This window comes from Salvelinus alpinus, chromosome 17, assembly GCF_045679555.1.
Source record: "Salvelinus alpinus chromosome 17, SLU_Salpinus.1, whole genome shotgun sequence".
NCBI lineage: Eukaryota > Metazoa > Chordata > Actinopteri > Salmoniformes > Salmonidae > Salvelinus > Salvelinus alpinus.
The window spans coordinates 2,928,828-2,952,126 of record NC_092102.1 but is presented as its reverse complement, the minus strand read 5'-3'; the positions used below and the strand labels follow the sequence as shown (position 1 = coordinate 2,952,126).

Sequence of the window (23,299 nt, the reverse complement as noted above, 5' to 3'; positions counted from 1 at the left end):
ATAACCCCACCCAATTTGCCAAAGCCCAGCCCCCACACCACGAGAGGGATATCTTCTACCACCAACTTACCATCCTGAGACAAGGCCGAGTATAGCCCACAAAGATCTCCGCCACGGCACAGCCCAAGCGGGGGTGCCAACCCAGTCCTCATGCCTCCTTGCAGCTTTCCTAAGGCACATTCACGCAGATGAGCAGGGACCCTGGGCATCTTTCTTTTGGTGTTTTTCAGAGTCAGTAGAAAGGCCTCTTTAGTGTCCTAAGTTTTCATAACTGTGACCTTAATTGCCTACCATCTGTAAGCTGTTAGTGTCTTAACGACCGTTCCACAGGTGCATGTTCATTAATGTTTATGGTTCATTGAACACGCATAGGAAACAGTGTAGGGCACAACATAAGATCCGTGAAGTTATTTGGATTTTTACAAATGATCTTTGAAAGACGTTGTTACACATGGTCTGCCACTGCGAGGACGATCAGCTGTCAGTCCGGTCTCCCTGTTCTTTTTTTCATAGAACAAAACTTAGATCTCCTAAGCCAGTGTTAACCTCAGACCTTATTTTCGGCGTTTATCTAAAAACCCTACAAAAAAAAAACATTTTTGGGGTAAATAGTGATAGTGAAGACATCACAACTATGAAATAACACATAAGGAATCATGTAGTAACCAAAAAAAGTGTTCATAGTTTTGATGTCTTCACTATTATTCTACAATGTAAAAAATAGTACAAATAAAGAAAAACCCTGGAATGAGTAGGTGTGTCCAAACTTTGGACTGGTACTTTATGGGGGATTGGAAATGATGCAGACAATTACATTGATGGCAGCCACACTCTATCTGCAATATTAAAGCTGACCTACCCCCTAATGTTGTAGTCCCTTGACTAAAGACTGACTCACTTCACAGAAAAATGGGGTTTGGTTTGGAGTTCCAAGACCTAAAGCATCAAGCCACTCTGAGCCAACAGTAGACCAGTTCACACAAATTTTTGTTCCTTTTACATTAGTTGTTATGTTGTGTTATTTATCACAGCCACTTTTGTAAATTATGCTAAATAAATATACACATCTATGTATAGACATGTCTTAGAATTATACTTAAATCATTAACACCGGCTAATTTATGCAAACTAATTTGAGGTCCTTCCAGGTCCCCTGTGAAGTGAACTAATGGTTGTTTGTCTGAGCCAGTGTGGAGAGGTGGTTGGGAGGTGCTGCTAGTGACCAGAAGATGGCAGGCTTAGATCACATCCACCTGTCAGTCATGAACATGTTGATATCAGTTGTAAACATGCCCTAAGTTTCTCAAATTCTTGGCGTCAAGAGAAGTGTGTAAACAGGCTACACAATCTAGATACAGGAGGAGAGTGACATGTTATCACAATGTACGTGTATAAACAGGGCTTAACATAATAAAATAAGAGTATCTGATCATTTTTTACTTCTGTGGCTTGATGTTCCTTGTCTGAACCTAATAGAATCAACCATTCAATACATGCTTTATGATAATTACAACTGTTTGATTAAATTATGTAACAGTTTGTCATAAAATGAAGTTTAGAGCCAACCATCAGTAATCCATTTGAAAAGCAGCTATTCGTTTTATCGTTCGTTTTATTAAAAACAGTCAGTTGATACAAGAAATTTACAGCATGAAAATATACATTTAATGTAAAAAAATGGTACTGTAGAACCATGAGTAGCATTCACACATACACCAATATGCAGACATGGTACTGTAAGGAACCAACAGGACATGTGACATTGCTTTGGTCACAGTGACTATGTTTATTTTGAAATAGATAATATCTCTAAGAAATCTATTATATTTCACCATATACGATGTCAGTATTAAGGATATCTACAATGAAGGGTTAACAGTGATAAGGGACATTTAAGTGTCATCCTCTTGTAAATGGGTGTGTTTTTTTTATACAGAAGTTGATGAAAAGATAAGTCCTTATCATGGCCAGTCTAATTTAACTTGATAAAAGACGACGGGCTCTATTAAATCTGTGTCACTGAAGCGGTAGAGATTGCCCGATCGAAATGTAAAGGTCATTTTCGATTGATCCGACATACACAGCGGTTACTGTGAATGCCGTCGCTGCTAACGCGGGACCACTGCCTTTAAATCTAAATTACTCTAACGCGAAACTTCCGCAATATGGATTGAATAGAGCCCGAAACGTCGCTCACTTAGTGCATGTCTTCTCTCACAGCCTGTACAAAAAGCACCTTCACAAACAGCCAGTGCAGCATACAAATATTGACAGAGAAACACAAAGATCCATAGAGATTCACCCATCCGTGCTTTTGTACTTCGGTGAAGGGAGATCAAAGTTAAAGTAGATTCTCTTCACAATTAATAGAAAGCATATCTGAGTGTGCTTTAGTGACTTTTACCTTGAATTTCCACGGTGTCTGGTTTTCTAGCTCGAGATACTGTATAGATACAGACATTCAAGACCACTAAGGTCCATATTTAGATACTTAAATGTGTCACGTGGAATGAGGAGGCTTTTGGTAATGGTAACATTGAAGCGGTTCCCTTTTTTTTGCCATTGACCCTGTAGTATCTGCATTGGACCTGTAGTATCTGAGAACATGCTGAAGAACACTAGTGTTATCAAGCTCTGCCTACCAAGAACACATGGCCACCCAAGTACAAATTCCTAGGAAGAGAGCCGAGCCTCCCTATGTGTTTACATGATGTTCAGTGAGTAATTCTAGGAATAGCTTCTTTTTTTTAAAAATGGATGTATTCCCTCCACGCTATACGAGACTCAACCGACTTCAGAATCACTCTCCCAGTTAGTGAACTCTCATTCAGCCACATCAGATCACCATGTCTGTGAGTGACAGAAGTGTGTGTGTGTGTGTATGCATTCTTTCGTGTATGTGTGTGTATCGACATTAGCCAGTGGGAGCCAACCATACTAATGAGACAGTGAGACGGCGTGGAAAAGCAGGAACGTACGGAGAGTAGACCAACTATAGACAGACTACTACATACTGTAGAGACCCTGAAGGAACCATAAGGAAGGATCCTGACCTACTAAGTCATTATAGCGGCTATCTGGATGCCTATAGACACTCCTAGGGGATCAGATGTATATTGGCTGACAGAGAGACGGAGGAGTGGTGGTGTCAGATCTCAGTAGCGGTGATCTCATCAAAGTTGATCTCGTTGCCGCTGCCTTCATCCTGCTCCTCCAGCTCGTCCCGGGTCTCCAGTTCTAGACTGAGCTTGCGCAGCATGCGCTCCAGCGCCCGGTTCCTCCGGTACATCCCCACGTAGTTCTGCTGCAGCTGCTTCTGATACTGGATCACCTTGTCCTTTTCCTCCTGCCAGACCCTGTGCTCCTCCTCAAAGCTACACGCCTGCTCCTCTCCCCGCTGGCGTTCTGTGACTAACTCCGCCCTCAGACCGTTCATCTGCAGCCGGAGGCTCTGGAGGGCCTCGCTCTCATAGGCCCTGTCCTCGTTGCTCTCATAGGTCAACAAGCGTGGCTCCTCCCCCTCTGGGAAGGCCTGGCACTGCCTGCCTCCACCACCATTGTGGGCGGGGCTCTGGAGGCTTGTCTGATCGGTGGCGGAAGCACGGAGGCGGGCCGCCTCCTCCTCCAGTCGGCCCACCTTCTGGCGTAGGAGCTGGGCCTCACTCTTGCGGCGCTGCAGCTCGTTCTGGCATACCTCCAGTTCCATGGTGTGCGTGTGGCCGGCAGTGGTGGCCTCTTGCAGCAGGCTCTGGCTGGTGGTGAGCTCGCCACGGGAGTCCCGAAGCTGTCCACGCAGCGAGACGATCTCCCCCATGCGCTGAGCCAGCTCCCCCTGGACATCTTTCATCTGCTGCTTCAGCAGGGAGATCTCCCCAGACTTCTGACACACCTGGATGAAACACAACTGGTGTCATATAGAGGAATCACACCACAAAAACCTGGGAATATGAAAAGTATTCAGACCCCTTGACTTTTTCCACATTTTGTTACTTTACAGCCTTATTCTAAAATGTATTAAATATAACAATATACACACAATACCCCATAATGACAAAGTGAAAACAGGTTTTTAGAATTATTGACTTAAGTATTCAGACCCTTTGCTATGAGACTTAAAATTGAGCTCAGGTGCGTCCTGTTTCCATTGATCATCCTTGATGTTTCTAAAACTTGATTGGAGTCCACCTGTGGTAAATTCAATTGATTGGATATAATTTGGAAATATAAAGTTCTGTCTATATAAAGTCCCACAGTTGAAAGTGCATGACAGAGCAAAAACCAAGCCGTGAGGTCGAAGGAATTGTCCGTAGAGCTCGGGGACAGGATTGTGTCAAGGCACAGATCTGGGGAAGGGTACCAAAACATTTCTGCAGCATAGAAGGTCCCCAAGAGCACAGTGGCCTCCATCATTCTTAAATTGAAGAAGTTTAGAACCACCAAGAATCTTCATAGAGCTGGCAAACCGTCCAAACTGAGTAATCGGGGGAGAAGGACCTTGGTCAGGGAGGTGACCAAGAACCCGATGGTCACTCTGATAGAGCTGCAGAGTTCCTCTGTGGAGATGGGAGAACCTTGTAGAAGGACAGCCATCTCTGCAGTACTCCACCAATCAGGCCTTTATGGTAGAGTGGTCAGACAGAACCACTCCTCAGTAAAAGGCACATGAAAGCCCGCTTGAAGTTTGCCAAAAGGCACCTAAAAGACTCTCATACCATGAGAAACAAGATTCTCTGATCTGATGAAACCAAGATTACACTCTTTAGCCTGAATGCTAAGCGTCACGTCTGGAGGAAACCTGGCACCATCCCTACGGTGAAGCATGGTGGTGGCAGCATCATGTTGTGGTGATGTTTTTCGGCAGCAGGGACTGGGAGACTAGTCAGGATCAAGGGAAAGATGAACGGACTAAAGTACAGAGAGATCCTTGATGAAAATCTGCTCCAGAGCACTCAGGACCTCAGACTAGGGCGAAGGTTCACCTTCCAACAGGACAACGACTTTAAGCACACAGCCAAGACCATGCAGGAGTGGCTTCGGGACAAGTCTCTGAATGTCCTGTAGTGGCCCAGCCAGAGCCCGGACTTGAACCCAATCGAACATCTCTGGAGAGACCTGAAAATAGCTGTGCAGTGACGCTCCCCATCCAACCTGACAGAGCTTGAGAGGATCTGTAGAGAAGAATGGGAGAAACTACCCTATTACAGGTATGCCAAGCCTGTATCGTCATACCGAAGAAGACTCGAAGCTGTAATCGCTGCCAAAAGGTGCTTCAACAAAGTACTGAGTAAAGGGTCTGAATACTTATGTAAATGTGATATATATATATATATATACACATTTGTAAAAAATTCTAAAAACCTGTTTTTACTTTGTCATTATGGGGTATTGTGTGTAGATTGATGAAGGAAAAAAACGATTACAAAAACTTTTTAGAATAAGGCTGTAACGTAACAAAATGTGGAAAAAGTCAAGGGGTCTGAATACTTTCCAAATGCACTGTATACTGTGTAAACATTGGAATATATTCCCTCATACACTGAGTGTACAAAACATTAGTAAGTCTTTCCATGACTTAGACTGACCAGGTGAATCCAGGAGAAAGCCAAGAACCCTTATTGATGTAACTTGTTAAATCCACTTCAAATCAGTGTAGATGAAGGGGAGGAGACAGGTTAAAAGAAGGATCTTTAAGCCTTGGATTGCGTATGTGTGCCATTAAGAGGGTGAAGATTGAAGTGCTTTGGAACGGGGTATGGTAGTAGGTGCCAGGCGCACCAATTTGAGTGTGTCAAGAACTGCAACGCTGCTGTGTTCTTCACTTCACGCTCAACAGTTTCCCACGTGTATCAAGAATGGTTCACCACACAAAAGACATCCAGCCAACTTGACACAACTGTAGGAAGCATTGGAGTCAACATGGGCCCGCATCCCTGTGGAACACTTTTGACACCTTGTAGAGTCCATGCCCCTACATATTGAGGCTGTTCTGAGGGAAAAAGGGGGGTACAGCTCAATAATAGGAAAGTGTTCCTAATGTTTTGTACACTCGGTGTATGAGGGAATATATGAGAGAGAGAGCGGGGAGCTTGGTGTCTTTGTTACAGTGTGATTGATGACGGTGGGACACCGTGCCAGGCTCTAGCCTGCCAAACATGCCTGGGGAAGCATATTACTGGGGGTACCATTTATACTACACTATCAGTACCCCCATTGTACTGAATCATTTCATTTAAAATTGCCTGTCCGACTGTGACAACAATTACTCAAAAGGAGTTACAGTAGCATTCATGGATTGTGTAAAATTCACTGTCTTTATTGTCTATACCAGAGTAGACATATACTGCTAGCATTGGGGCAGACCCTCAGCCACTTCATCAACAAGATCTACAGAAGTGCCGAAGACCTAGGTAGGGACTAGACTAGGGGTTGATTTGGAATGGGGCCACAAACAGTGAGGGTCCATCTCACCTCCCACTTGGTCTCCTCCAGCCTGGACCCTAACTGAATCTTCTCGTGCTCGTAGGAGGTACAGCGCTCCTCCAGCTTCTCCCTCTCCTGCAGCAGCTGGCCGAAGTCCTCCTGGAGCTTCTTCTTCTCCTGTTGCAGCTGGAAGACCTGCAGCTGGAGCACCTGCTGGGCACGCTGGGCCTTCTGGGACTGGGTCTGCATCCGTGTGGCACAGCTCTGACGCAACTCCTCCAGCTCCAGCTCACAGCGCTTCTGCTTCTCCTCATAAACCTGGGGAAAGAGAGAAGACACGGGTTGGGTAGGTGAGGGTGGCATCGTGTGCGTGTGGTGATTGTAATGGTTTTAGTGTCCCAATAAGTCATGGCATTTGTCATTGTGTGTGTGATGGTACATGGTGTGAGAGAGAGAGAGGAGCTTGGTGTCTTCATGCGTTTCAGAATATATGACAAGATAATGTGTCCAATGCTCTTTTGTCCATCTACCCCACCACGTACCTGGCATATAGCCACTTCGTTCTCGTCCAGGTTGTCTCGGAGCTGCTGCAGCTCCACGTCTCTCTCCCTCAGCTTATCCTCCAGGTCCCTCACTACCCCCTCGTACCCCCCCTCCACAGGGGCTGGCGAGCGCTCGCTCGACCCGCTGTCCGACAGGGGCTGGCCACGTCCGCTCACCGACCCTGTGCTCTTACTGGACGAGGAGCACCCACTGTCCGAGTTGGAGTGCCCGTGTGCGGTCTTCGTGGGCTCCAGGTGGGCACTGCCAGGCGGGTAGTCTGCGGGCGCCAGGATGTAGGGGATGCTGCCATAGGGGGGCAGGCTCGTCAGGGAATTCCGTCCCGAGTCAGACATGGAGCAGGTCTGGCTGCCCCCGCCCGTGTGGCGCCCGCCGCTGTAGGAGTTTCGATTCTCCGAGCAGGGCGGCATGGTGTCCATCTGGCTACCAGGTGACAACAGGTTGAGGTTGTTCTGGCAGTCTGATAGACTGGCCCTGTCGCGGCGAGGGGAAAGGAACTGCATGGAGTTGTGACTCTTGGGGACGACGGGTTTGAAGGCAGTGGGCCGGATCACTGTTTTCTCCATGTTCTGAGAGGTGAGAGGGAAAGACCAAATGGTTTGTTGGGTAAGAGGTTGTAAATAATGTATATTCAATGTTTGATTCATTTCTCCTAATCGTGTTATTGTGAGAGTGGCTTGATCTACTTCAAAGAGACTGAATGGCTGTTCCATATAGCCTGGACAGGGCCACACTCACCTTCTCCAGCTTCCCTGACACGGGGACCAGTTTGGGAGGGGGTTCTTCCACGTTCCCGTTGAGGTTCCCAAGCTGCCGATCCTTGGCCTCCCCTGTGTCAATCCCGGTCCCAGGGCTTCCATGAACCACATTGTTGTCATTCCAGTCTCCCACATAGTCCTGGTTCAGATACGAGTAATTCCCATTGGTCCCGCTGTCCTTACTGGAGCCAATCACCATCAAAGGCTTCCTGTTGCCAGGCGGAGTGAGGCTGAGCAGTGGATCCTGAGATGTGTCAAAGGAGGCCAGGCAGGAAGTGGCGCCCAACGTGGTTCTGTGGAGCCTGGTGGCGCCCGGCTCGGTGACAACATCAACGGGCCGGTAGTGACGCACCAGGTGGGCCGGGCCGGGGCGCTGGGCGATAAGGCTGCTGACGGAGCCCATAGCCTCCTGGGAGGTGGAGGGGAGGTTGGGGGGTGTGTGGGGGGCAGAGGGGCGGTGGCGGGGGGTTCCGCTGAGGCTGGGGGTGTGGTGGCACTCAGCAGGGATGGACAGAGCCCGAACCAGAGCCATGATGGCTGCTGCTCAGTGGGACACCCACACGATCTGGGGGACAGAGGGAGAAACAGGGGTACACATTGTCAAATGAATGGGAACTTTCAAAGTAGCAAAGCAATAACAAATCTTTACAGCAGGAATATATATCAGAGGGAGCATGTTTGGACTATCGAACCATCCAGGGTCGCGTTAAGGAGAGCTCAGCATTCTGAACATTGTTCTATAGATACATGACTCCATGATTCCCTAAATAATGTTCAGACATGCTTTGTTGTGATGTAAAATATTCAACATTACAGAATATAATGTTTGTGAACTTTGTGACCCTGGTAAAACCATAACTGCATGGATACAAATAAAGTATGTTCTCCTCCTACAGTTAAATTAACACATGGTAGACATACAGTAGATCAAAAAATAGACGGACAGACAGAGAGCAGCACAAACATTGGCTTCAGGACTCATATCGGAAATAGTCTCTGACATGATGCTCATGACGGGAAGCAACTGTCTGTCTCCCTACATCCATTCAACCTCCTTTCAAAACAACAACGTGCAAACTAGGGGGAGAGAATTAAAATCGTAGGGCACACAATTGGAAATGACATCTCTCATTAAAAAGTCAAAAGCTACTGTTCATGAACAGGTTAGTGAACAACTATTAGTGATTTGATTTATTAGGATCCCAATTAGCCGACTCCAGTGAGGTGGCAACCAACTCCTACCAACCAGTGATCTCATCTAAAATCAGATGATCTCCTCATCCAAACAGTGATACTACACAGTACACACACTGTGACTTCATCAGTCCCAAGGCACAGCGTTTGCCGGTGAAAGGAATACAATAGTAGACAGGACATAGGCCCGTGATGATGAGGTCACGCTCTGTGTTTGCTGGCTCCCAGCTGTGCATGTTAAATACATCATCACTACTGTATGAGTCATCTGGAGCAGATGTCCCAGGGACAGGTGTGTCCTGTGGGAGTAAGTCGAGTGTCAGAGCTCTACGAAGTCAGGATGTAAACTCCGATACGGTGGTAGGAATACTGGGGTGATTTCGGTGCAAATGTGTCAACATGTTTGAGGAGTTTTAATTTCGATTCATCAGGGAGTGACCTCTGCGGCACCCCTCAGCACCCCTACTTCCTGCGGCTATGTGGTTCGGTACAAATACCTGTACCATTACACCCCTAATAGACATGCATCCGCACACGCACACACACGTTAAGATCAGGACAATGATTAATGGGACTGTGGCGTGTCTATCAACCAGCCAGCTCCTTATTTAAAAATCAGCCAGCCAGTTTGGCACCAGACGGCCACTGCTGGCTCTGCCCACGCACTGTGCCACCCTGCCAAGACAAAAAAGCCTACAACTGAGGTTAACTGTGATTACTACATTCTAATTAGCACAGAGTGGAGAGGTTGTAAATGTGATCTCTACTTAATGGATTGACTAAGAAGGTTGGCCCAGTTGTATGACAAACAGACATACTGTAGGCCTACCTACAGAGTAAAGTACAACGTATTCTCGAGATGTATGGAAATCTGTACGTGCAGTGTCATAAAAAAACACATTCACTCTCTTACAAATTTGTGCTTGCAGAAGTACACTAAACCGTTAACACACTATTTCGGGAGGATAGGTTTGCAGGTTGACTGCTTATGCCTTTTCCATGCATTCCACCCATAGTAGTTTGGGGCCCAGTTGTCTCCTTCTGAAGCTGTAATCCCTGAACTATGGGTGAGACTGTCCAGACTAGAGAGTCACACCAGATTCAAAGAATCAACTAGTCTCCTACACAGCTTTGATAGCCCCCAAAAATGTCCTGTTTTTGTTTCACACGGTCGGGGCGGACTCGTATTTGGCAGGACCCTTTCCTTAGCATCTCAAAAGACTCTGAAGGAGGCCAGATAGACAGATCACACTGACTCACATAGGCCTAGTTTAACCAATGAGATCAAGTCAGCGCTGCTTCGTCATGGAGGACATTGGCACCAAAATAGAGCTGTGTTTCTCATTCAACTCAGCCGACCGCAGCGTCGAAGACGTTCTCTGACCGGATTGTTTTTGTCTGTCTGGGAAAAGCCTAGGAGGTATTTGTTCAGGCAGACAGACACTCCCTCAGCAATAGGAATTTGCAGCCACGTCAGCTATAACGACTTGTTTCTCAGTTCAATAACACTGGTAGGTGGAAGGGCTCCAGACCAGTCCACCTTGATTTAACAACCACTGCGTGTCATCGCTCACATGACACGGCTATAGGGGGTGCTCCGTAAAGGACAATGAAGCAATGGCAGCTTACCCATCATGTATTTTTAGACATAATTTTACCTTTATCTTCTCCAGATGCAGGAGGGGGTTATAGACTACTGGACTGATAGATGCAGGGGGTTATAGACTACTGGACTGATAGATGCAGGAGGGGGTTATAGACTACTGGACTGATAGATGCAGGGAGATATAGACTACTGGACTGATAGATGCAGGGGGGGTTATAGACTACTGGACTGATAGATGCAGGGGGGTTATAGACTACTGGACTGATAGATGCAGGGGGGTTATAGACTACTGGACTGATAGATGCAGGAGGGGGTTATAGACTACTGGACTGATAGATGCAGGGGGGGGGTTATAGACTACTGGACTGATAGATGCAGGGGGTTATAGACTACTGGACTGATAGATGCAGGGGGTTATAGACTACTGGACTGATAGATACAGGGGGTCATAGACTACTGGACTGATAGATGCAGGGAGGGGGGTTATAGACTACTGGACTGATAGATGCAGGGAGGGAGGTTATAGACTACTGGACTGATAGATGCAGGGAGGGAGGTTATAGACTACTGGACTGATAGATGCAGGGGGGGTTATAGACTACTGGACTGATAGATGCAGGGGGGTTATAGACTACTGGACTGATAGATGCAGGGGGGGTTATAGACTACTGGACTGATAGATGGAGGGGGTTATAGACTACTGGACTGATAGATGCAGGAGGGGGTTATAGACTACTGGACTGATAGATGCAGGGGGGGGTTATAGACTACTGGACTGATAGATGCAGGGAGGGGGGTTATAAACTACTGGACTGATAGATGCAAGAGGGGGGGTTATAGACTACTGACTGATAGATGCAGGAGGGGGTTATAGACTACTGGACTGATAGATGCAGGGAGTTATAGACTACTGGACTGATAGATGCAGGGAGGGGGGTTATAGACTACTGGACTGATAGATGCAGGGAGGGGGGTTATAGACTACTGGACTGATCGATGCAAGAGGGGGGGTTATAGACTACTGGACTGATAGATGCAGGGGGTTATAGACTACTGGACTGATAGATGCAGGGGGTTATAGACTACTGGACTGATAGATGCAGGGGGTTATAGACTACTGGACTGATAGATGCAGGGGGTTATAGACTACTGGACTGATAGATGCAGGGGGTTATAGACTACTGGACTGATAGATGCAGGGGGTCATAGACTACTGGACTGATAGATACAGGGGGTCATAGACTACTGGACTGATAGATGCAGGGAGTTATAGACTACTGGACTGATAGATGCAGGGAGGGGGGTTATAGACTACTGGACTGATAGATGCAAGAGGGGGGGTTATAGACTACTGACTGATAGATGCAGGAGGGGGTTATAGACTACTGGACTGATAGATGCAGGGAGTTATAGACTACTGGACTGATAGATGCAGGGAGGGGGGTTATAGACTACTGACTGATAGATGCAGGAGGGGGTTATAGACTACTGGACTGATAGATGCAGGGAGTTATAGACTACTGGACTGATAGATTCAGGAGGTTATAGACTACTGGACTGATAGATGCAGGGGGTTATAGACTACTGGACTGATAGATGCAGGGGGTTATAGACTACTGGACTGATAGATGCAGGGAGGGGGGTTATAGACTACTGGACTGATCGATGCAGGGAGGGGGGTTATAGACTACTGACTGATAGATGCAGGAGGGGGTTATAGACTACTGGACTGATAGATGCAGGAGGGGGTTATAGACTACTGGACTGATAGATGCAGGGAGGGGGGTTATAGACTACTGGACTGATCGATGCAGGGAGGGGGGTTATAGACTACTGGACTGATCGATGCAAGAGGGGGGGTTATAGACTACTGACTGAAAGATGCAGGGGGGGGGGGTTATAGACTACTGGACTGATAGATGCAGGGGGGGGGGGGGTTATAGACTACTGGACTGATAGATGCGGGGGGGGGGGGTTATAGACTACTGGACTGATAGATGCGGGGGGGGGGGGGGGGTTATAGACTACTGGACAGATAGATGCAGGAGGTTATAGACTACTGGACTGATAGATGCAGGGAGGGGGATTATAGACTACTGGACTGATCGATGCAAGAGGGGGGGTTATAGACTACTGACTGATAGATGCAGGGGGGGGGTTATAGACTACTGGACTGATAGATGCAGGGGGGGGGGTTATAGACTACTGGACTGATAGATGCGAGGGGGGGGTTATAGACTACTGGACAGATAGATGCAGGAGGTTATAGACTACTGGACAGATAGATGCAGGGGGTTATAGACTACTGGACAGATAGATGCAGGGGGTTATAGACTACTGGACTGATAGATGCAGGAGGTTATAGACTACTGGACTGATAGATGCAGGGGGTTATAGACTACTGGACTGATAGGTGCAGGGGGTTATAGACTACTGGACTGATAGATGCAGGGGGTTATAGACTACTGGACTGATAGATGCAGGGGGTTATAGACTACTGGACTGATAGATGCAGGGGGTTATAGACTACTGGACTGATAGATGCAGGGGCTTATAGACTACTGGACTGATAGATGCAGGAGGGGGTTATAGACTACTGGACTGATAGATGCAGGAGGGGGTTATAGACTACTGGACTGATAGATGCAGGAGGGGGTTATAGACTACTGGACTGATAGATGCAGGGAGGTATAGACTACTGGACTGATATATGCAGGGAGGTATAGACTGTTGGACTGATAGATGCAGGGAGTTTTAGACTACTGGACTGATAGATGCAGGGGGTTATAGACTACTGGACTGATAGATGCAGGGAGGGGGGTTATAGACTACTGGACTGATAGATGCAGGAGGGGGTTATAGACTACTGGACTGATAGATGCAGGAGGGGGTTATAGACTACTGGACTGATAGATGCAGGGAGTTATAGACTACTGGACTGATAGATGCAGGGGGTTATAGACTACTGGACTGATAGATGCAGGGGGTTATAGACTACTGGACTGATAGATGCAGGGGGTTATAGACTACTGGACTGATAGATGCAGGCCGCAACCCAGCAGAGCAGCACATTCATTTAGCTTATTCACTTAATGTAAATCAAGTGTTTGAATGACAAATCTGCTGTGAAATCTGCTGTATAGGCATGGTCCACACTAAGCACAGGGGCAGACCAAACATGAAAGCTTTGCATTTATGGGTGTTACACACAGAAATGCATGGACACAAACATATAGGTGCAGCAGACCCTGCTTGGCTAGTATGCAACGTCACACAAACATGCTTTGATACAAACCAAGAGGACGCAGTAAATCCCTCTTTGTGAGTCAGTTGGACACACACACACAGCCAGAGGGGTTTCGGTGTAAAAATACAGTGCACATGAGGGGATGTGTCAGAAAAAGTCTGCTCTGTTTTACTGTCTGGTTTTGGATTCAGGTACGGAGAGCAGCGCCTCTGATTTAGAACAAGAGAGTAGAGGGAGAGGAAGAGAGAAAAAGAGAGAAAGTGAGATAATGAAGAGCAAGAGCGTATGCATGAGCAGCTGGGAACAAACAGTCTGGAAATCCCCTCCACTTTCCATCTCCCTCCTAATCTAATCCTCTCTCCCTCGCTCTTTCCCTCCTCTTCTTCATCTCCCTCCCCTTTCCTTCTCGATTCAGTGTCCAACATAGACCACGGAGGGAAAAAATGTGACATTGCTACTTTGGTCCAACAGACAACCTACCTTTCCAAGACAATTGACCCGTTTTTTCTCAGCCCCAGTCAGGTATGCTAAATCCCACATTGTTAGGTTGTCATCGTCATACTGACTGTCGTAATGCTTCTATGGATAATGAGGTCTGTCCTACACTCATACTGAATGGCATTCTCTCCATTTTGTGGCCTAACAAATTAAGGGAGCATGGCCAAGGATGAAACCAGTGAGGAAGAGAGGCCTCTTCTCCCATGTATGCGCGTGCACGCACACACACACATTCCTGGGAGAACTTTTCTCTCCCTGTCACGGTCTTTGTTTTTGTTTTCAGTGAGCAGAGAGAGAGAGCGCTCTCCCACGCTACAGTCATATATAGCACTGGTTCCCTATCCTGGTCCTGATACCCAAAGGGGTGCATTTTTGTTTTTGCGCTAGCACTACACAGCTGATTCAAATGATCAACTCATCAAAAGGCTTTGATGATTTGAATCAGGTGTGTAGTGCTAGGGCAAAAACCGAAATGCAACCATTTGGGTCCCCAGGACCAGGATAGGGAACCACTGATCTATAGTATAGATCGGACATTGCCATTGGCTACTATCCCATTTTAGATGACTCTGGTCATTGGATTGATCACTTCCATCCCATTATTTTTTCTAATTTAGCAGACTCGCTTATCCCAAAGGACTTCAAATAAGTGCATTAAACTAAATGTAGGTGTGACTAAACAAAAAACGAATAGATAAAAAGCATTCAACTCCAGGAGAGGTTAATTACACCACCTTGCATCAAGGGTAACAGTTAACCCTCATGGCTCACACGGTCTACAAATGTTCTACAGTTTACAGTTTCTGGTGGAAACCATCTCGCCTGTTTCTATTTTCCATCAAACTTCCTTTTCCCCAGTGCCCTATTCAAAGCCCCAAAAAGTTCCCCAGCACAGAGTTACTACTCACGTACCCCAAGCTGACCCCCGCATAGCTGCCTCTGCACTGGGCCTCCTCTCGTCCACTTCAAAGTCGTTCAGCTCCCAGAAGAGCTATATCCACTCAATTTGTTCCAATCCTCCCGTAGCTCTGTGTCGGTCTCTCTACTCTCTTCTCCCGGGGGAAACTTCTCTCCGAGTCCAAACGCGGCTCATTGCTCAGGCCAAATGCCACCAATGTGAATGGACTTTCCGGTCCCTCCTTCTCTACCCCTCCTTCTCCCTCTCTCTCACACAAACTCCCCCACGCCCACCTCCTCTCTTTTCTCTCTCCCTGGCTGGCGCTCACTCTCTCTCCACTTCTCTCTCCTGTGCGGCTTTGACCAAATAGGCTCCACACAGCATAGTGTGCCTCTCTGCCTTTGTCAGGCAGTAAAAATAGGAAAAGAGAGAGCGAGAGAGAGAGAGAGAGAGAGAGAGAGTGGCCAGTCGTATGGGAATTCTGCCATCCTCCAGTCTGTCTAAAGAGGGAGAGAAAGAAACTGGGCCAGCATGCTGATATAGGGTCATTTTTATGGCTCCCTTGATGTTGCTGCAGACATACTTTCCTAACTAGTCAGATAACTGGCCGTATCTGTGTGTGCCCATGCATGCATGTGTAAAAGATATACGGTCTGTTCACCTCAAAAGATAAATATCTGTCTAGTGCTAAGGGGGAGGGGAACATGCCACAACCAAGCAACAGAACCCTATATAGTTCATAGCAGGGTCCCACTTCAAATCAGTCGCTGAGTGTGTTACAGTCGCCTAATGAAACCTCGACAGACAGTGAAATTCTAGAATCCAAACACCCTCTGACACCCAGACAGTCCCGGTTTCCAGCCTGCCTGTTTCCAGAGGAGTTATACTATACTCCAAACAGACATGCCACCCAGCCTCAGCACTGACCTGCAAATCCTCCATCTGGCCACAATCAATGAAAAAAACAGTGTTTCAATCAGTTTTAAGCCGTGTGACAGAGTAGACTAAAGTAAGGTAGTTACTAGAGAAGTAGGCTACAGCACACACAATTTCTAAGGGCCTACAAGTGGGTCACACTGCCCAGTGTTCTGCTCGTGTCCTTCATACAGCAAGGGGTTGAAAAGGTAGACCTCTCCACTCACCTTGAGGGACACCAAAGTAAGGGTGAGATAGGGGTGTGCAGCAAGGTGACCACTGGCGTAGCACCCCCCCACCCACCCACAGCCCACCAGGTTTCCCTCTAGGATTTTTCCTGGGGTTAGCTCTATTCTGTTTTTTTATCCTAAAAACTCCATAGTCCTTGCCGATGACAAGCATACCCATAATATGATGCAGCCATCACCATGCTTGGAAATATGAAGGGTGGTACTCAGTGATGTGTTGCGTTTGCCCCAAACAGAATGCTTTGTATTCAGGTCATAAAGTTTATTTTTGCAGTTTTACTTCAGTGCCTTATTGCAAACAGGATGCATGTTTTGGAATATTTGTATTCTGTACAGGCTTCATTCTTTTTACTCTACCATTTAGGTTAGTATTGTGGAGTAACTACAATGTTGTTGATCCATCCTCAGTTCTCATATCACAACCATTAAACTCTGTTTTAAAGTCACCAATGGCCTCATGGTGAAATCCCTGGGCGGTTTCCTTCCTCTCCAGCAACTGAGTTAGGAAGGACCCATGTATCTTTGTAGTGACTGGTTGTATTGATACACCATCCAACGTGTAATTAATAACTTCACCATGATCAAAGGGATATTCAAATGTCTGCTTTTAAATGTGTTTAAAACTTATTTAGGCTTGCCATAACAAAGGGGTTGAATACGTATTATTGACTCAAGACATTTCAGCTTTTCATTTTGAATGAATTTGTAAAAATTCTAAAAACATTATTCCACTTGGACATGATGGGGTATTGTGTGTAGGCCAGTTACAAAATCTCAATTTTATCCATTTTATATTCAGGCTGTAACACAACAAAATGTGGAAAAATTCAAGGGGTGTTAATACTTTCTGAAGGCACAGTATAAACACGTCATAAGCCATGAATGTCATTTTTTTTTATTATTGCAGAAAATTTGCTTTAAAACGTTTCCCTTAACCTCATGACAAACTCTATAAAATAGCAGGAAATTATCTCTAGCAGGAAAAACAGCAACATTTTCTCTTAGCCTCATGGCTCGGATCTTGCTGGGGGGGGGGTCACAAAACTGCGCTACGCCACTGAACGTGACCCCGGTGATTGGTACAATCCGGTACTATAAAAGAGCTCTAAAGTTGTCTGCAGGAGAGTGGACAACGAGAACCCCCCCCCGAGTGTCCAGACTGGGTGACAATCAATCATGGGCCCAGTCGCCCACCCATCCAAGGCCACCAGAAGACAGAGAAAGTGCCTATAGCAGCAAATCATCCCAGATTCCACCGCTGCCACCATTAACACAGCAGCCTCTTTATGGGCCAGTGGGGAGGAGGGAGGGGAGGACAACCTAACATGACTCAGCCCTTTGAAGGGTCACTGCTGATTTAGAGGTTTTACAGAGGTGAAAGCAATATGGTGGATGACTACCAAGTAATTATTTTCACCAGTTTATTCCCCCCCCCTTTGGATGAAGGAAAGTAAATCGCGGAGAGGATGCCACTTTACGCTATTGAGATAGCTAGGCTATATCCTGGAGTGTAAGGAGGCATGAAGAGATCCAACCGGTTAAACAAACACTTCCAGCATGACTTCCTTCACAGTTCAAATCACCCAGTCTGTACTTGGGACATTAGGGTATTACCTAGGACAAACCAAAACATTTAGTCATCCCCAAATCCCTTGCTGATCTATATTTAAAGTTGATGCTGGTAGTGCTCATCCATCAATGAGAGACCTGCCATCTCAGTGTACCCGTCTGGCTGTTCCCCTATTATATTTTCATAAAAAGGGCTCATGTCTGTGGCGAACAGAAAGCTAGGCCATCCATCAGTGTATGGTCTGCTTTCGCTTCACGGGGATATCACTCCCTGCGGGAGCTGGCGCTATAACTGCCTCACACAACCCTCTCCCAAAAATCCCTCTCTATGGCACCAATTACTTAGCTTCGAAATTAAAAACTAGTGAATGTTAACGTAGCATGATTCAGTTGTGATTCCAAGGCTAGTACCATCAAAATACAATAATCCCAAATGCTTCAACAAATAAACCCACCCAGATGTTTACCGCTTGGCACTTATTTGGTTTCCACTGAAGTTGACAAGAAAAAGACATTGGCATTAACCGGAGTTGCCTTTGTGGATATAAAAATCAGTAAATCACTATTCCTAGTAAGAGCTCTAATAGCACAGGGGCCCCTCAGAGGTGTGTCCTCGGCCCTCTGCTGTACTCCCTGTTCACCCACAACTGCATGGCTTCGCACAACACCAACTCCATCAAGTTTGCTGACGACACCACGGTTGTAGGCCTGATAACCAACATCGACAAGTCAGCCTATAGTGAGGAAGGAGTTAAGTGAACTGGCAATGTTGCCAGGACAACCTCTCCCTCAACGTCAGCAAAACAAAAGGAGTTGATTTGACTTCAGGAAGCAGAATCCACATCAAGCCAGGCCCCGATCCACATCAACGGGACTGCAGTAGAGAGTCCGCAGTTTTAAGTTCCTCTGCATCCACATCACCGAGGACTTGTCATGGACTAAAAACACCACCACTTTTGTCAATAGGGCGCAAATGCGTCTCTACTTCCTAAGGCGGATAAAAAAATTCGCCATTCCACCCCGGGTCCTCTCCAAATACTACCGCTGCACCATTGAGAGCATCCTGAACCGGTTGCATCCGAGCCTGGTATGAGAATTGCTATGTTCGGGAATTGCTACATCCGGCCCAGTACATCACTGGGGCCGTGTTCCCACTCTCCAGGACATCTACTTGAAACAGTGCCTGAGGAAGTCCCGCAGCATCATCAAGGACCCCACACAACCCAGCCACGAGCTGTTCTCTCACTTACCGTTGGGTAATTGCATGTGAGCATTAGGTCTGATACCAACAGGCTCAGAGACAGTTTCTATCTACAAGCTATCAGACTGCTGAAAACTTGAACTGGACAGACCACCTGCAATGACTCTCTGGACCTTAGCACACATCCACACACCACAATTGCTCCTACCAGACTGTTATTTACTATTACTAATAATGTAGAATTTAAACAATCCTCCCCTTTCTCTGATATGTGTAAATATTGTACTATAAATTGTGCCTTTCTGTATTATACTTACGCTAAAATGTTTATTCTATGGAGCCATTTACTTTATGTTCATATTCTTATCTTGTATTATTTCTTATTGTACTGTCGAGAAGGAACCTACAAGTAAGCATTTTGATAACTACTAAAATATTTTCTATTTCTTTCAAAAATTAAAACACCATATTAAATAACAGAAACATTTTTTAAATGCAAAACCATGAGACTTGGAGCGTACAAAATCATTGTACAATTAAATCTAAATTGTTTTCAAATGTAATTTGATACATATCAGGGTTAATTCAATCTATAACCATAATATTGGGTCATATGACATTCATTAGACCTAAATCAAAATCAAATCAAATTTTATTTGTCACATGCGCAGAAAACAACAAGTGTAGACCTAGCCAATAATGCTGATTTTTTTTTTAAAGTAAGAAAATATTTGCAAAAAAAAGGAAACACAATAACAATATATACAGGGGGTACTGGTACCAGGTCAATGAGCGGTGGTACATGTTAGTCGCGGTAATTGAGGCAATATGTACATGTATGTAGGGGTAAAGTGACAATGCATAGATAAAACAGTAAGTAACAGCAGCTTAAAAAAAGAGGGTCAATATAAATTGTCCGGGTAGCCATTTGATTAACTGTTTAGCAGTCTAATGGCTGCGGGTAGAAGCTGTTAAGGAGCATTTTGGACCTAGACTTAGCGCTCCGGTACCGCTTGCTGTGCGGTAGCAGAGAGAGCAGTCTATGACTAGGGCGGGGCCTTCCTCGACGCTTTCCTCTGACACCGCCTGGTATAGAGGTCCTGGATAGCAAGAAGCTTGGCCCCAGTGATGTACTGTGCCGTACGCACTACTCTCTGGAAGCTCTCGACCCGCTCCACTACAGCCCTGTCGATGTGAATGGGGGCGTGTTCGGCCCCCCTTTTCCTGTAGTCCACGATCAGCTCTTTTGTCTTGCTCAAGTTGAGGGAGAGGTTGTTGCCCTGGCACCACACTGCCAGGTCTCTGACCTCCTCTCTGTAGGCGGTCTCATCACTGTCGCTGATCAGGCCTACCACCGTTGTGTCGTCGGCAAACTTGATGGTGTTTGAGTCGTGCATGGCCACGCAGTTGTGGTTAAAGGAGTACAGAAGGGGACTAAGCATGCACCCCTGAGGGGCCCCTGTGATGAGGATCAACATGGCAGATGTTATTGCCTACCCTTAACCACCTGGGGGCAGCCCATCAGGAAGTCCAGGATCCAGTTACAGAGGGAGGTGTTTAGTCCCAGTGTCCTTAGCTTAGTGATAATCTTTGAGGGCAATATGGTGTTGAAAGCTGAGCTGTAGTCAACGAACAGCATTCTCACGTAGCTGTTCCTTTTGTCCAGGTGGGAAAGGGCAGTGTGAATTGCAATGGAGTTTGAGTCATCTGTGGATCTATTGGGGCGGTATGCGAATTGTAGTGGGTCTAGCGTTTCTGGGATGATGGTGTTGATGTGAGCCATGACCAGCCTTTCAAAGCACTTCATGGCTACAGACGTGAGTGCTACGGGGTGGTAGTCATTTAGACAGGTTACCTTGGCGTTCTTGGGTTATGATTCATTACAGCTAAATAATGTAATATATTAAATTAATCATTTAGTTCCAAAATAACAAAGAAAACCACTTTAAAGTTAATTTTCTAAGCTTCTATATTGCAATAGTCTACACAACATAGAAATCCAATAAATTTGACACAGCATACTACTTTTCCCAGACTACATTTCAACTCCCAGGGTGCAATGCTCCACCCAGGGCTGCGGCCATGGCAGCTTTTGTCAAGTTAACGTCAGATTTGACTATTCGTAGCAGGTTAGGAGAACGAACGCAGCAGGTTAGGAAAATTAGGTTAAGGTTAGGAATTGTACCTAAAATACAAAGAAATTCTACTTTTGACGTTAATTTGACAAAAGCTGGATCCCTTCTAGCCATGACCCAGGGCTGCTGGCTGGCTAGTGGTGACTGCTAGCAAGCCCAGACAAACTTGAAGTAGTTTAAATATATTGCTGTCACAGATGAATTACTTTTGGGTTGTAATCATACTATAATACTCACATGAATGTCATGCTGAATGTTCATGTCATTGTCACCAAAAAGGAATTTGAATTTAGTTGGTAGTAGAATAATGTTACAATGCAAAAAGTCACGTGTAAAAAACAAATAAAAAATGTTTTGCAACTAAACCTCCCTTGCACTGCACTGCTTTATAACACATTTAGCATAGTTGTTACGGTAAGCAAAATATTACCATAGTTTGCTTCTGGCAGCAGTTTTGTCAACCAGCTACGGACGTGGTATATTATGTTTTCGCTGGAAACACGCAGTGTGTTTTCGCTCTCCTCTCGCTTGCTTGTCAAAAATGGCTTGAGCTGTGTCAACTGCATGCGCAAGCAGCCTGGCTAGCTTACTACTGCTCCCTTAAGAAGATAAAGACAAATTACTCGACAAGACTCGATCCCTCTCAATCCATATATGACGCGAGACACATTTGACAGAAGTACCCGAAAGTAACAGAAATTCTAGTACCGAACAGTTTCTTGTACTAGTTTCGAAACAGTACAGACGTTTCGGTATACAGTGCAACACTAATCTGTAGAGTATTCACTTGGAAGACACCTTACTTACTCGCACTCTGGATTACAGTATGGTGTGCCAACGAGATTAGGGGTTACGCCTCCATTTTAAGAGGTACAGCAGTTAGGTTAAGTGGGGACATCATTCAGCCTCAGCCGTGACCTGCGAATCCTCCATCTGACCTCAATTAATGAAAACGTTTTGTTTTAATCTGTTTTATGCTCTGACAGTGTAGACTACGGCGGGGTAGCTAGAGAAGTAGGCTAGTGTGGTTAAGTGATTTAAATGGTTACTTCACACGCACGGCTGGGATTAGGACACCAACAACAACCACACGTATAGGACGAAACTGCTTGACTACACACGGACTTGGTAACACTTTACTGAAAGCCCACCAGGCATAATGCATTCCGCAACAATTAGTATCATAAGAACACAACACCCTTAGAATGTCTTAGCGTGGTTCACGTAGAGCCGCAATAGCCCAAACGCTGCAGTGACTTCTAGAAGACTTCTATCTGAGAGCGCCCTTAGAAACAGAGCATGAAGACAAAGCAGCTGTGAGCTCTAAAGTAACATTGTGACAGAGAATAAATCTCGGTAGTAATATGGAGAATGTTTCCACAGAGTGTAACTTCAAGGTAAAAGGACAAAATAAAAAGGTATGTGAAAGACAGAAAGCCATCTCTTTCTAGGAGAACCAACTGAGCGAAGCACATAGAAAATCAGAAGCACATTGGGTTCTCCAGCTCGCTCACCTCTCAATGGCACCCTGGATTCAGCTTCCGGAGGCCTGAGAGAAGTAGGTGGAACAGGTCGGCCGTGCATCCCATGGACTCACTGCCACTGCTGGGGCTCTACTCCCTCTCTGCTCATGGACTACAGAAACAAAACGGAAAGAAAAATGAAATTAGCAGAACTAGGACTGTGGTAGTCATGAAATTTTGTAAACCGGTGATTGTCAAGCAAATAACTGCCAAGCAAGTAACTGCCGGTCTCACGGTAATTGACCGTTAACTAACAAACAAACACATTTAGCATCTCCTGGCTTCCAAGCATTACCTACAAGCCACTGATGCAGACCTTTGTGAACATCTACATTTTTTTTTAAAGTCTAATAAATCCATCACAATAAATACATGATTTATTTTAGACAAGTCTAAAGAAAAATAATATGAGGAAAATGTAGTCTGTTTCAGAAGAACAGAATAGCATACTCTGAGTTGTCTTGATGTTAGGCCATGATCTGGCTATGCCATATGGCTGTGGGCTACACTAGTTAATTTAGCAGGA

The 23,299-nt window shown here is 45.9% G+C and overlaps 1 protein-coding gene across 3 annotated transcripts in view; it reads right to left on the bottom strand.

The window, feature by feature from the left end:
* Positions 1 to 1,594: 1,594 nt before the first annotated feature.
* LOC139541962 (leucine zipper putative tumor suppressor 2 homolog) overlaps positions 1,595 to 23,299 on the bottom strand; it is a 43,781-nt gene continuing 22,076 nt past the window's right edge. The window contains exons 2-6 of one of the 3 annotated variants that reach the window (XM_071346899.1): positions 22,765 to 22,885; positions 7,720 to 8,304; positions 6,963 to 7,550; positions 6,469 to 6,738; positions 1,595 to 3,889 (exon numbers count right to left, since the gene is read on the bottom strand). In XM_071346899.1, coding sequence (XP_071203000.1) covers positions 3,149 to 3,889; positions 6,469 to 6,738; positions 6,963 to 7,550; positions 7,720 to 8,271 — 2,151 coding nt within the window. In that variant the 5' untranslated portion in view covers positions 8,272 to 8,304; positions 22,765 to 22,885 and the 3' untranslated portion in view covers positions 1,595 to 3,148. Of the gene's footprint in view, positions 3,890 to 6,468; positions 6,739 to 6,962; positions 7,551 to 7,719; positions 8,305 to 15,192; positions 15,523 to 22,764; positions 22,886 to 23,299 lie in introns of those variants that run through there. The other 2 variants (XM_071346901.1, XM_071346900.1) reach the window with 2 other exon arrangements.